The sequence below is a fragment of the Brachycentrus maculatus genome, unplaced genomic scaffold (assembly GCF_059751285.1).
Source record: "Brachycentrus maculatus isolate JH-2025_06_01 unplaced genomic scaffold, ASM5975128v1 h1tg000378l, whole genome shotgun sequence".
In the NCBI taxonomy this organism is placed as follows: Eukaryota; Metazoa; Arthropoda; class Insecta; order Trichoptera; family Brachycentridae; genus Brachycentrus; species Brachycentrus maculatus.
This window is the reverse complement of record NW_028281127.1, coordinates 1,402,536-1,417,816: the sequence shown is the minus strand read 5'-3', so window position 1 is coordinate 1,417,816 and position 15,281 is coordinate 1,402,536. Positions and strand designations below refer to the sequence as shown.

The window sequence follows — 15,281 nt, the reverse complement described above, 5'->3', positions numbered from 1 at the left end:
AAAATGTTCAGTATGTATTTAAATGCCTCACTTTCTCGTCAGCTCGGATGTTTTCTTCAGGTGAAACGACATACATTTCAGGCGGACAAGCTGAAATCACAAATCGAAAAAGCCTTCTTCCGAATCCTGAAGCCGAAACGCTCATATAACGCTACAATTTAACGCGAAATCGGCGCTTCGGCGCTAGGGCAGAGGTCACGTTTTCCCTTGCAGGGGTAACATTCTGGAATCAGTCGTTTCGATATCGATTCGAACCTTGGAGATAAAGATAAAAAGAGGGACAGTGATAATATAATTTCTCGGGGAAAAAAGCAATCAAAGAAGCGAAGAACAACGGCGCTCTATCTTTCGAAATACAACGTTTCATTTCCTACAAATTAAATTGTTTTATTATACCTTTTTCTACCTGGTAGCATCCCTAGCTATCCCTGGGTGATTTTTAACCATTCGTCTATTGCTCTCCTGGAGGTTCCTGTTGGACTAGATTTACATATTTGATTATATTTTATTACATTACGCCAGGGAAACTTCGGTGACCATAAATATTCAAACATTCGTCTTCTCTTCGCTACCTGTCCAACTTTATTATAATATTTATAACGTGATTAAATATTTGAAAAACTTTTGATTGCCTTTTTAATGCGAAAATTACAACTCTGCGGTCCGATCTATTATGTGATTACCGACGCTAAAATAAAAATAATTATAATGAATAATGAATTTTCAAAATGCGATTGTACTTAAATATTGGTCCCAATGTACACTTTTATAATACTGCAATGTAAAAATTTGAGAAAAATAATATCGTGAGAAAAAAATCTTAGCAATTGAGAAATCGATAAAAATTTTCAGACTAATTGGCGGTAATCTAACACGCGATGTCAGTTTCACAGTCGAGAGTCTAATCAACCATACCACATGCCAATCAGATCCGATCAATAATGAAACAGACCTTTTACATGCTAATTTATAATATAATTTCCGAAAATACTTAGCTACATAATACGCTGGGCAAATATTTAAGGAGGATTGCATTCTCAAAACTGCTTCATTAATTTTCTCGACAAATACCATAATGTCTTGTCGCAATTCAACAGAAAGCGTTACGTCAAATCTGTCGTCTGAACAATTGTTGTTTTGGTACTAGAATCCGTATGTATTATCTCAGTATACATACATATATACAATTTGTTTGGACAATGCGAACTGCAACAAAAGTGTTATCCTCTCACCATCTGGGTAACTCTGCCGGAAAAGCTTTTGTCAGCTCTTTGTATGCGCTTTTAACGGGTATTGTATTTTCCATCAATGCTTTCGAAACTGGAGAGTTTCCCTCTCGGCAAAAGCCTTATTGCATGGGGGATGCCTGAAATAATGGACGACTCCCGGCTAATCCTATTCTGAATGTTGACTCCTCTCATCCAACTCTATATTCCGAAGCTTAACCTTTACTTCCTGAACCGTCAAAATAGTTTTTCTATCTTTTAACATCGCGTTTTTTATCACTTAATTCAAAATATGCATTTATATACTATTTTAGTAGGAAATAAACCAGTAAATCATTAATAACCAACAAACATCTTAACCATTACGTAAATTAAGATAAACTTTTTTATCCGGATTAAGAGGTTTACAAAAAACAAAATAATTCATTATTTACGTATACTTCAAAACTTATGCTGCACTTATCCATTTTTTATATCTTTAAATAAAACCTTTTATTTACCGATATTACTGGTATCTTTAATAAATACTATGTTTTATTTAATATAATTTTCTAACAATACAAGTTTTTTAACACACGGCTAGATTTTAACCACTTGTTTTTCAATAAAGATGTTTTTTTAAAAACCATATTCGACTTGGAATTATTGCCTTTTCCAGTTTGTAAGATGAATCAAAGTCGTATGTATATATTCTCAGGATATATCCGCATTTTTTCTGAAAACTATTTCAGTCATATGGAAATCGGTATATGATTAATCTTTTTTATTTAAGTCGTCTAAATCTTAATTGATATCAATTTTGTAGTATACAAACCATCAAACTTGGAGGATTATGTTCATATTATATTGAAGGCATTGAATTTCATAAAAGGTCAATATTGTATAGGTAGACTATCATATTTTAAGGTTCAATTCCCTTACAGTGGCCACTTCAAACGGCAGACGATCTCATTTATTATAGAATTACTAGATTTATATAACGATTAGCATTATCGCGCTTTTTTAAATAATTATATTGAATAATAAGAGAGGCAAAAAAAACTTTTTATATAAACGAGTTAGACTTGGCCAAAGAAAAACTTGAAACGACCAAATCAAACAAAGCCTAAAATCTTGTTTTGACAAAATTCCATATAACCGTGGAGCATGTATGACTAGATGTACGAATGTAGAAAGAGGATGGAGGATGTTAGGAATGTATGTTAGAACAGGCAAGTGTGGCGTTCAAGTAAGAGCCTTAGTAATACCATGATAGCGGTATTGCATAAACCGTCGCTTTCATAGTCAATCTTGACGTTAGGAATTCAAAAAGCAATCGAAAAAATCGTTTAATAAAATAATAAACGCACAATTTATTATTTAAAAAAAAAACGCCTTAAGAATGTCAGAAATGAAGACTAAAAAGAATATCTGTCAAGAGTCTACGAGATAGGATAAGGAATACAAAGATAAAATAAATATGCGAGATCAAAGATATCGTTAGGTGGGGAAGGCAACGAAGGAGACAATGGTATACCCCTGTGAGGAGAATGGAACCATCCAGACTCCCCCACATTGCACTGCACGGCCAACCTCAAGGTAGACGATTCTCGGGCAGACCACCAAAGAGATGTATTGACAGCTTAAAATCAACATCGCGGGAGGCTTATTCCTCTTAAAAATGGACCACAAGGCCAAGCAGAAGAAGAAGAACAAAAATTCATTTATTCGTGAAGAACACTTTCCATTCCTCGCCATTACACATCATTCTTCAGTAATTCCGTCTCTGTCCAAGCGGCCACACTACGGAATGAAGTACCTCTCCTTGTAAAAAATACATATTCTCTTATAACTTTTAAGAAACGTCTGCGAACTATTAATTATTAGAATCCCAACTGTCTATCCCTCCCTTAGTTTTTCCCTCTACCTCCTTCCTTAAACTCCATTTTTTCTTTGCCTTCTTTATTATCATCAATTTGTAATTTATTTATTTTTAATGTTCAAGTACTATCTACCCACTGCTTGCAAACAGCTATATATAGTATCAAACGTTTTGATCAACGTTACTAGTCTGTTTTTGGTTGGTTGGAAGACATAACTTTTTAGCAATAATCCCGCCAATGTATTTATTTCTTTTCTATAATGTTTAAATAATTAAAAATTAATATGATCGTCTACCAATCGCAATTGACGCTGCTAGGGAAGTAATCCTTTACTTGAAACGAATTGCTTTACTGTATTATTCTGAGTAGGGGGTGGGTAATCACCTGGGGGAAATGAGGTTAAACCACTCAATCATCGGTGTTTACTTCTAGAGAGACTAATTATTACAATAGATCATTGTAAAAGAAGTATCATATTTCATCGTCACGGTAACAAACGTGTGAAGTAATCATTTAATATGTTTTATACAAAATACCTTCTCAAAATATCGAATTTACCGCTTATAGGTACGCATAAATATTCTTGTAATTTTGATGGGTTACCTGACAAGTAATACGTCACTTTTTAATGTATTCCAAACATCTAACTTACTAACTAACCATTACGCTGCTTTCTTGCAGTGTTAGGCAGAGAGAGTAGAACGCCACACCAATATTTGCCTCTTCTACATTTATCCATCACCTCATATATAACCGCCGATTATTCTGACTCCTGACCTGACCACTTTCAAGTATTTGAGATTGTGCTAAATTATCCTTGTTTTACATATCAATGAATTGAAATTTATCTTAATTTTCATTCTTTATGAAGACTATACACTTAACCTAAAATTAAATAATTATAGTACATCATACAAAAATATCATAATTTAATTGAATGAATATTATGTCGATTTAATATGTCCATACAAATGAATAGTACTCTACGATGTAACAAAGTTCTTAAACATAATAATGGTGAATTGAGAGAACTTTTTAGTATATTTTGCAAAGATTACAAAGAAGTTGTATTAATAATACAAGAATATCATAATTTAATTTAATGAATATTGTGTCGATTTAATATGTCCATATTTGTAAATTAAAAGATCTCTACGATGTAACAAAGTTCTTAAACATAATAATGGTGAATTAAGAGAACTTTTTTGTGTATTTTGCAAAGATTACAAAGTAATTTTATTAATAATACAATAATATCATATTTTAATTCAATGAATATTGTGTCGATTTAATATGTCCATATAAATGAATAGTTCTCTGCGATGTAACAAAGTTCTTAAACATAATAATGGTGAATCGAGAGAACTTTTTTGTGTATTTTGCAAAGAGTACAAAGAAGTTTTATTAATAATACAAAAATATCATAATTGAATTTAATGAATATTTTGTCGATTTAATAGGTCCATACAAACGAATATCACTCTACGATGTAACAAAGTTCTTAAATATAATAATGGTGAATTAAGAGAACTTTTTAGTATATCTTGCAAAGATCACAAAGAAGTTGTATTAATAATATTTGTATGTAGTCATTTTAAAATTCTTATTAATCCGCCTCCGTCGTGTAATGGATAGCACGTTCGCCCATCAAAATTAATATACGTGATTTTTACTTTAATATTTATTTAATACTACCCTGATCAACTGTGGTTTCCTCATTTAAGAAAAACTCTAAGTTGTGGTTTATTTTCGACGATATTTTTTTTTGACATTTAGTTACGTATTTTTAATTTATTTATACATCTTATATTATCGTTAACCTTCTAAGTTTAGTTCAAATCCATTTTGACAGTCATTTAGTCAAAACTAATTTTCTACTGAAAAACGGGGTTAAAAATTTAATTCGGAGTTTAACTGTAACGTTTATAAAAAATTGAGTACTTAACTCTTCATTTTGGTTTACTCATTGCTACTTTAAGAAATCATTTAAAATTGATACCATGAGCTAGAGGCATTAATACATCATCCTTTTGAATGTGTTACATCGAAATTAAATAGTAAAAGTTAACGATATAGAGCTACGGCTGGAACTAGAATTAGATTGGCTAATTTGCACCAGGCTGTACCGTGCGAACGATGTGCCAAAATTACCACAAGTATTCGTTTATTAATAAAATTATTTGTTGCAAAGTCAACCCCTTCGAAGCCATGAAGACTTACTTTACGGTGAATTTAAAATACCTTATCTGTATTTCGATGTTTTAAAATGATTAGAAAAGACTTTTACAGCAGAGTCAACATGAAAATTGCACTAACACAGTGGTCGGCAAACTTATTAGCCAAAGAGCCAAACATTACACAATATTTTTTTTACTTAATAGCAAATCCGTTTTCAATTCCAGTACACCTTAATTATAAAAGTTAAAACATGTTTTTTTTTTTAAATATTTCCAACTCTAATCTTAAGATATTAAAATGTAACAAATCAGATACCTGTCATTTGTTACATACCTATTATATGATTTAAAAAAAAAACATTATAATAATAATTATAAAGGTTTTTATACCAGCAATGGCAGCGCCATCTACTGAGTATAAAATAAATATATCAAAAATATTATAAATTTATTAAAATAATAAAAAAATTAAACAATTCAAAATTAAAATATAATATTACTAGACAAACATATCAATAAAGATTGCTCATGTCAGACAACGTACTTTTTGACAGGTGCTGTCACTTAGCATTTTCAATATTTTCGATCACATTGTAGTTTCTTTTTTTTTCTTCATATTTTCATTGCTTCAAAACCATTGCGAAATTGTACGTATCTTCTATCTTTTTTTCACTGCGGTCAGATACAGATAGTTAGACAAAATATTGTTAAAATTCATGTTCATTTCTCGTTTCCTTCCAGTTGACCAACAATCACACCATCATCCTACAAGACTTGGACTTCTCCGCTTCTGGAAGTTACTCGTGCGAAGTCTCCCTAGAAACCCCAATCTACACGAAATCTTCCATAGATAGAGAACTTCATGTTATACGTAAGTATCTATAAATATCTTTCAATTTAATTTTCTTTTACCTACTATAGTGCTTGTTAATTTTATAGTGCGTGTTAATTTAATTTTCTTTTACCTACTATAGTGCGTGTTAATTTTATAGTGCGTGTTAATTTAATTTTCTTTTACCTACTATAGGCATCCGAGCTCAGGCATGTTAGTGGATAATTCAACCGGAAGTGCTAATAAATCAGCTAACAAATCGACTTGGCATTTATTATACCTATGTATAAATATCTAGGTATTTTATATATTACATAAATTTACCTACTAGCAAGACAACCCTTTTAAGACGGTGGCTTTTTTCAATTTCTTTTTGTTTTCTATTAAGGCCAAACTCGCATCAATAAAACTCATTTGGCTTCCAGCAACGCATAGAGCCGGTCGTCGGATTACGCCCTTTTTTCTGAATATGTATGGTATTTTATTTGTTTTTTAGAACATGTATTGAAAAAATATTTTTATATTTTTTTATAACTCATTATCTTTTTTTTTTTTTAAACTATATATTTATTTCGAAGAAAAACTTATTTTTTCAATACAAAAACGGTAAAATATTAGGACATTTACGGGGCTTATGGTCTGGGGATTTACGGGGCTTACGACCGTCATAGGCTGGTTTAAGTGATCACTTTACACACGTGAAACATTCACCAATTCTATCCATGATTGACAACCGCACTACTCAAATTCTTAGAAGTTCTATTTACGAGTATATGATCCAATTTCGAAACATTGTAATTGAATCACTAGAATGTTCACTAGACATCTTTTGGTGAAATGAAGAAGCTTTTTTATTGACACTCATTTATTTGTATGTAAGGTTTAAATCCTGTAAACAAAAATGGTGTTTTAAAAACAAATACGTCAAATGTTACCTTGGTTTAAAGAAAATTAAGTTGCTATTTAACCTTCATAGTCCTTCATGTTTTAGGAATATGTCCTTTTTTTTAAATTATGAAAAGTGCACTGATTTGTCACTAACTTGTTAAACTTTTGTAATCAATCCCAAAGCTCAAATGTTAAACGACTTTTAACTCTATTGCCAGATTCCCAAATTTTCGAAACAATTTTTAATTGTCTAATATGGCCGACTCTCCCTTCCATACAAATTAATATTATGCTTTTCAACATAACATTATTAAAAACTTTCATAGCCATTAAACAAAACAAAATTTAAGATTTAATTCATGTTAACGGTACAAAATGTGACACTTCAAGTCCGGAAAGCAGAGACCTATAGGAGTACTTAAAATGTCTGGCGACAGAGGCGGATCTAAGATTTTCGAAAAATTCTAAAAATAATACTACATTAACCAATTTTTAAAAATAACCTCATCTCTTAGTTTGTACATAAAATTTATAAAAATCAAAGATTAACTGAGAGTAGCAATATGTAAATACACTAGGGTCTGTTTTTATGTGGATCTTTTTTTATGAGATTTTGAAGTTTTACAATGGAACCTATCCCTTATTTTTGTATGTAGTTCAAGTCTTTTTTTATGCGAATTCGCATTTAAAAAATCTAAAATTTAGACTAGTGCAGGTTACAACCGTGAAAGTGTGATTGTGTCACTGGCACAAAATTAATCACAAATCTTACATCGATGCTTACGAGACGCTTTATTGGAAAAAAATAGAAAAAGCACTTGTAATTTGTATTGAAGATTTATCTCAAAAATGATTTCCCATATGTGAGCAAGGAAAAAGCTCTTCTGTTTTTATTCTTATGTTTTTTGTAAACTTTTTTTTGCGATTTTTGGTACATTCCATCATTTTGATTTGAAGTTATGCGGTTTTTAAAAATATTGGAACATATCTCCCAGTTTTGTATGTTGTTCAAGTTTTTTTATGCGACTCCCCGTTGAACGTATCTATCGCATAAAAAAAGACCCAAGTGTATATTATAATAGGTTGGGGAAAATGTAATTTCGTGTTTTGCGCCTTTTTTTTCAACTAAGTATATCTCGTTCATTATTGGTCACATCGGATCATATGATACGGCATTGTAAAGGTTTAAGTGAATACTACACTTTTTTTTGGCAGTATTAAGCTTGATCGTTTCAGTCGTGAACTATCGTGCTTCGAGTATGGAAGTCTCAAAGGAATAAATTCGCCATATTTTACGTTTATACTACCCGAAAGGAAAAAACGCGTCGAAAACGACCAAAAAAAATTGCAATGTATACGGAGCTGATACTTTTTTGGTTCGTGTTGCGCAACAGTAGTTCGAGTGATTTTGTTCTAATATAGTGGAGTTGAATGATGCACCACGCTCTGAAAGGCCTGTCATCAAAAATTTCGATAAAGTGATCACTTAAACTAGCCTATGACGATCGTAAACCCTGTAAGAGCCCAGATTTCCATATTCTTCTTCATCTATGTTGAGGTTTCAAAAACATATGTTAAATGATTGAATGTGAAATACTCTATACTGATTTATTGTTTGGCAGTAATTTCATTTTTGATTTTTTTTTTCGTATTTTGGATTGTGAATAGATAAACATCCTGATATTCTAGGTAAATTCGCCTCTGTTAGAGAGTAGGGAAAAACGGAGGGGAAATATCGTACAGTTTCTGAAATAATGGGCAGCTAGCAAAACAACATTTTCTGACGAGTTAGAAAACATGTTCGCATAAATGAAGATGGAATTTCACAATGATGATGATAAAACATTTTTTGGCCTTCATGTTAGCAACGATCAAGATAAACATCAATAAAATACAGTGCCTTTTTCACCATTCTGTGCGAATAAGGGTAGGAAGAAGTAAAGTAGTTAATATTTTTAAATGAATTGATGTTTTTCACTAACTTTGTAGTAAAATCTGTCCATTTTTAATTTTAGTTTTGCACGGTAAATATTACAATGTATTTCTTAAAATTACATTACGCGTCATTTTTAAAAACCGGTATTTGAAAATGATCGAAATACGTGTCACAAACGATTTTTAGAAATAGCGGTATTCACCAAGTAAAACGTAAATTAAAAATGAATTATTTTTGGAACAAAATACTTAAAAACTCCATTTTGTATTTGAAAAAAGGGCAAATATAAAATGAAAATTTTTAATACTTTAAAAAAAATCAAGTAAAAAAATGTAATCATGAAGGTTTTATAAATATATTTGGTTGACTTATCCATGTTAGAGTAGTATTACAAAAATGCTTTTAACTCTTGATTTGTTTACAATAAAACTGGTGCTTGATTCTTTCAGCGGATTAATTATTCCGTTCGGCACATTAATTTTCCACCGGTGTTTTCAATGCCTTTTGAATCCCTAATGGCCCTAAATGTTATATAGATAAAGGGTGATGTTGTGTACCGTTGAGTAAAAGCCTCACTATTCGGTCTGACATCAATAGCCTTTCATTTGTTAATTAATTGTTAAACCTTTCCCCACTTTACCGCGGTCTCATAGTAATAATTCAAAACAATTAGTCTCATGGAGTGACTGCTGATTTTTAAGTATTTTTTTCATACTCAATTTCGACATTTTTTCGTCATAAATCTTCGTCAAGTTTTTTGAGCGTTAGGATTTTTGTCAGATCTTTTATCCGTTTAAACATTCCGGGACCTTGAAAGAGATTTTTTGTTGGAAATCATTTCAAAAAATTCTGGGTTATTTGATATTTCATATAGAAACACTCAATTCATTTATATTATTCAATTTATATTAAGATCGAATTTATCTAAGGGGAATTGTAATAATACATAATAATTAAAAAATAATTCATATTTGAAGCACTAACTTTGTGATTTTCCATTTTATAATTAAAATGTAACTTTGTTTTAAAATCACTATAAATATTTTATTATAACTTGATTATAATGTCCACCGTTTTCGAAGCTAAACGCTTTTTTATCAAGACTGAATTATTGTAATAAAATAACAAGTTTTTAAAAGACTTTCAAAGAATACCATTGAATATACTTCAATGAGATCGGACAGCAGGATCATATTTATGATGCAATTAAACACTTTTTTTTTAATTAAATTTGCAACAATTTTCCATCGATGATTTGTAATTAATAATGAGTTGTTTAAAATTATATTCATATTAAAAACCAATCATCTCTTTGGTGATCAACTTGTCGTAGCAATAATGAACTTTCATATAAATACTGACTATCTTATTTACTACCTGCGAGCACTCTACAGGGACCTGTTATTATCTTAAGGTTCAAAAAAATAATTTTGTACAAATTTACAAATCTCATAATAATACATTGGTATTTTATAACAAAGCAAAACTTTTACAGTTCCTGCGTGAGAACGCTTATTATATTCTATATAAACTGTCGCAACACTACCCAAAGAGTTGTGAAAATGTCTAGTTTAGATATAAATATGATAAACGACCACTTTTCGTGGCTGGAATAAAGAAAAAATTCCCCCTAAATTCGGACAGTGGACAGCATTCTTTCCTTAAAAGGGAGATATTTATGATAATTTATTACTCCTTAAAAGAAAAAGAAACAATGACATATTTTTCACTTAGTAAAAAATACAGTAATAATGTATTTTACGTAATGTACTGTAGTACAATACATACATATGTACTCGTACCTATATAGGTACTCAATGACAGTAAATAATCTACTATTAAATATATCTTTTTTTTAATTAATCGATTGACAAATTTACCGTATTATCTCAAATATAAAGCGACACGCAATCCTAAATACATATTTACAATATACAAATAAAAATCTAAATGTTTGTTCGTAATCTTAAATCTTCTAAAGATGGCTTTGAAATTTCGATACAACGTTGCATTCAAATACGCGCGTTTTCATATGCCTCTGATAGATGTTGTTACCTGTGACTTTCAACTTTATTCATGTTAATTGAGTTATAATAGTTAGCCGATACAGAATACATTATCCGCTAGTAATGATAGGCGAGAAAGTTTCTTGGGGTTTCGAAATGAGGCGTCGACAAAATGAATCGTCTCCTATCCAAAGACGTCCTACCCTCCTGGAGATATGACTACCGGTTATGAATAAAATATCCCCCCCTCTTTTGTGACTGCGTCAGATTCGCGATTCAATAACGGCCGTGTTTGAGAGACAAACTCGCGCCTGAACCGTGTGAGTAATTTTGGAAACGTAATACGTTTAGTGAATACGAAATGAATGGAAATATTCGGGTGTCGTGTAGAATCAACGCCGGAAACCAGGAAAAGTGGCGTAATGGTATCTGCTCAGAAAAAAGACGTCGCTGGGGTATATTTTCAGTTAAGGCGCGTTTGCTTTCTGTAGCAGAATAGGTATATAGCCAATATATGTAGCTCTGCTAAAGTTCTTCAAAGCGTCACTCAACGACAGCTATAAAGCCCAAATATATATTTGAATTCAAGAGCTAAAAAAAATCAGTCGATTATTGGTGAATTTCACAGATATGGTTTTTTGACATCTCATCAAAGATGAAGAAGAATATGGAAGTCTGGGCATTTACGGGGCTGACGACCGTCACATGCTGATTTAAGTGATCACTTTACACACGTGTAACATTCAACAATTCTACTTATTATTGACAACCCCACTACTCAAATTCTTGGAAGTTCTATACATATGTGAACAAATTTTGAAACATTGTTCTTGAATCACTAGAACTTCACTAGAGACATCTATTGGTGAGATGCAAAGAAGCTTTTTACCAAGCAAATACTCTTTTATTAGTATGTGAGGTCCGAATTCTGGATTATAATCACGCAATTGAGAAACGACAGAAAATATCATTTAATTTTTATTTTTGAAGCTTATAATTTGACCAGATAATTTATTTACAACATTTTGAGTGTGTTCAAATACTTTTTCACAAAATCTAGATTATCTCCAATTACAGGAGTAATTTTCTTTTTTTTGACATCTCATCAAAGATGAACACAGATATTGTTGTCATATCAATACTGTTAAGGTTTTTATCTTCTAAGTCAATATATTCGTGTAATCTATATTACACTACGGAGGCGAACAAAGCGTAATTTCTAGGTGTCCGCCTCTGTAGTGTAATGGTCAGCACGATTGGCTACCGGGTTCGATTCCCAGGGGAGTAAAATAATTATAAGTGATTTTTTCACCCTAAAATTTATTCAATAATACCCTAGACTGGTGCCTGAAGCGGGGGGCTGATTTCTTCTTCTGACTTTTTCTTCACGTGTTAACGATCAAGATAACACTGCGTTTCATGTCTAAAATCAATGAGAATTGTAAAAACTAAAAATACACCGCGATATTTAAATTGACTCATATTATTGAATGACATCATTACCGATAATGACCAATTGATTATATTATTACACTTACATGTTGTTTGTTACTCTTTGTTAATGGACTTTTAAAAAAAAGAGATAGAATGTGCGACAAAACGATGTATGATAGATGTTCGAATAGTGAAATAAGGAAGGAATGCAAAGCTGAGACAAGCATTATCGATAAAATTAAGAAAAGTGTGCTGAGATGGTTTGGACATGTAGAACGAATAATTACTTATTTATATTTACTTACTTATATTTCCTTACGGAAATAACGGTAAAATAAATTTATGAGGCGAATGTAATTGGAAAAAGGAGCAGAGGAAGACCGAGAAAAACTTGGCACGATCAGGTATGCCAAATACTTGAAAGCGGTCAGGTTAGGAGTTGAAACAATCGGCGGGTATGTATGAGGAAATGCATGAACGTGGAAGAGACGAAGAGTGTTTGCAAAGAGAGAGTGGTGTGGCGTTCTATTCTCTCTGCCTACCCCTGCGGGGAAGCGGCGTGATGGTTAGTTAGTTACTTACTTTAAAAAAATATACTACAATTTCTCTATAAACCGTGTCAAAGTGTTACAAACACATTGTAAAAACGCAATTATCAACACTAAATCCTCAAGCATTAATATGGAAACAGAATACTTATGTATTATAATATATATGGTGTGAAATATCTGAGATCTGCATTAATTAATTAGTATTCAAATTGATTGCTGCATCATATGATGTTACAGAGCCTCAGAGACATAATCCAAGAATAATATTCGGATCTCCCATCTACACTGTTGGAGATACCCTGGAGGCGACGTGCACCACCAGCGCTGCCCACCCCGCGCCACACATTACATGGCTAGTCAACGGAGAAAAAGTAAGTACCTACTCAATGTACTTTTATTCATTCAAATAAGTAAGAACTTTACCCTGTATATTTATGATTCGTAATTCAAATTACAAAAGGAGAAAAAGTACGTAGGTACCTACTCAATTTACTTTTATTTATTCAAATGTCGAATAAGGAAGAACTTTTCGCTGTATTTTTTATGATTCGTAATTCAAATTACAAAAGGTAACGCGTTCGAATAACGTATAAGGACTTACTTATTGTATTTGACTAGATATTTTTTATTCGTATGTACACCGTTTATTCACCTTCTTAATTATGTAATACATCGATGATTTTATCAGGTATTATTTTTAACATTTATGCCTAGGGAATGGTCGATAAAATTATTCATTATTCCTTGAATAATGATCTTTAATGCGACAAATTGATCGCTACAAAAATGTTTTAAGATTTATGATTACTGATTCATAGAAAACGAAATAATTCTTATTGCTGGCAATATTTTTTATCTGTGGTTTTCTTCATATTTACATTTCCCATCAAATTATTACTATGCTTTTTTCGATACTCGAAAATAAAATCACGTTTTTTTTAATGAAATATTGCGCCAATCTTGTAAAAACAAAGGATGTATGAATTTCAGTCATAATTTGTTTATTTAAATATGTCTGATGCTATTATGGCATACGTATTGATCGTCTAACCTGGATTTTTTCAAATTTTTGCTTAAGTAAGTTATTTTCAAAAATGATATCAAAGAAGTTATATAGGAATTATTTAAACACTAAACATCAATTTAGATCGAAGATGTTAACGTTATATTCATCATTTATGAAGTCGGTATTTTTTTTTTAATCAATTTATTTAACCACATATCACAAGATTAATAATTCATTAATAAATGTCTTCATTCCACTCTTTGGCATATTTAATTAAAACGTGTATTGAATGTTACTATTTTAATATGAATGCACATGATTTATGTTATTTAAGGTAAAATTTTCATCAATACAATATTTCTTTTAAAGAATTTTTCTTTGGATATTTTTTTAAAAAAATATTTTAATAAAATAAAGAATATATTTATTTTAATCGATATATTGACTCCATTGTTCTAATTGATGAATTTCGTTTCGTTGAAAATGAAAAATTAAACAGAATAAAAATATCACACATCATTGAGAACGTTTTAATGAGAAAAAATGACATATGAAAGCAATATAATTTTCAAAGAAATTATGGATTTTTTAATGGAATAAGAAGCCTTGTTTTTAAAGGCCTGTCTGCAAGTAGGATAGTAAGGATAGGGAGATAAATGTAAAAAAATACATCACAAATACCCAGACCAACTGGAAATAAATATTTCTTGAATTTATATTGCAATTGACGGAAATAAAATTAAATTGAAGTGACCACCGTATATTATTTATTAAATAATGAATCAAAGACAGGAATAGAAGAAAATGTTTCAATTAATCCTTTTTATTACATAAGTATTATATTGAAGTAAATAATTAATTTAAATGCAGATTTATTATACTCTCTCTGTGTGATTCAAAACCCTTTATTTATCTCGACGTCTTTCAGCTATTGATGTATTGTGAATCTTCATCTGATGAATGTTTTAATTTTCCCCTCGAGGATAATGACGTCGATACAGTACTTTTGCAATAAGTCGCTGACCTCTCGATCCGGGAGGAAAAAGCACGGAGTTAATTTGCATTTATAATTAGAAAGCTTTCATAGTTTGCGTTGGAAGCCTTAAGTTTTTCTAAGCTCATGGTTCATCATATCCAAACTCGCTCTTATGAAAACTTATTTAAGCTTACGTAATGAGAATTGCTAATAAAAACTGCACTTAGTTACTCCGTAAGAAAATGTTGATGAGGACATGAAAAACGTTGTTTGTACTTTGATTTAAATGTCTTATTTTAGTGAAATTTATAATAACCTAAATAAGATGTAATCCATAATAACAAAAAATCATCCAAAATCTTTTTATGTTTTTTTTCTGATGTTTTA

General features: G+C 30.9%; 1 protein-coding gene across 1 annotated transcript in view; it reads left to right on the top strand.

Moving 5' to 3' along the window:
• Window positions 1-15,281, top strand: part of LOC148303259 (uncharacterized) — a 133,416-nt gene that overhangs the window by 103,624 nt on the left and 14,511 nt on the right. Inside the window, exons 4-5 of the mRNA XM_088270351.1 lie at window positions 6,007-6,136; window positions 13,150-13,283. Of these exons, the coding sequence (XP_088126477.1) occupies window positions 6,007-6,136; window positions 13,150-13,283 (264 nt within the window). The remainder of the gene's footprint in view (window positions 1-6,006; window positions 6,137-13,149; window positions 13,284-15,281) is intronic.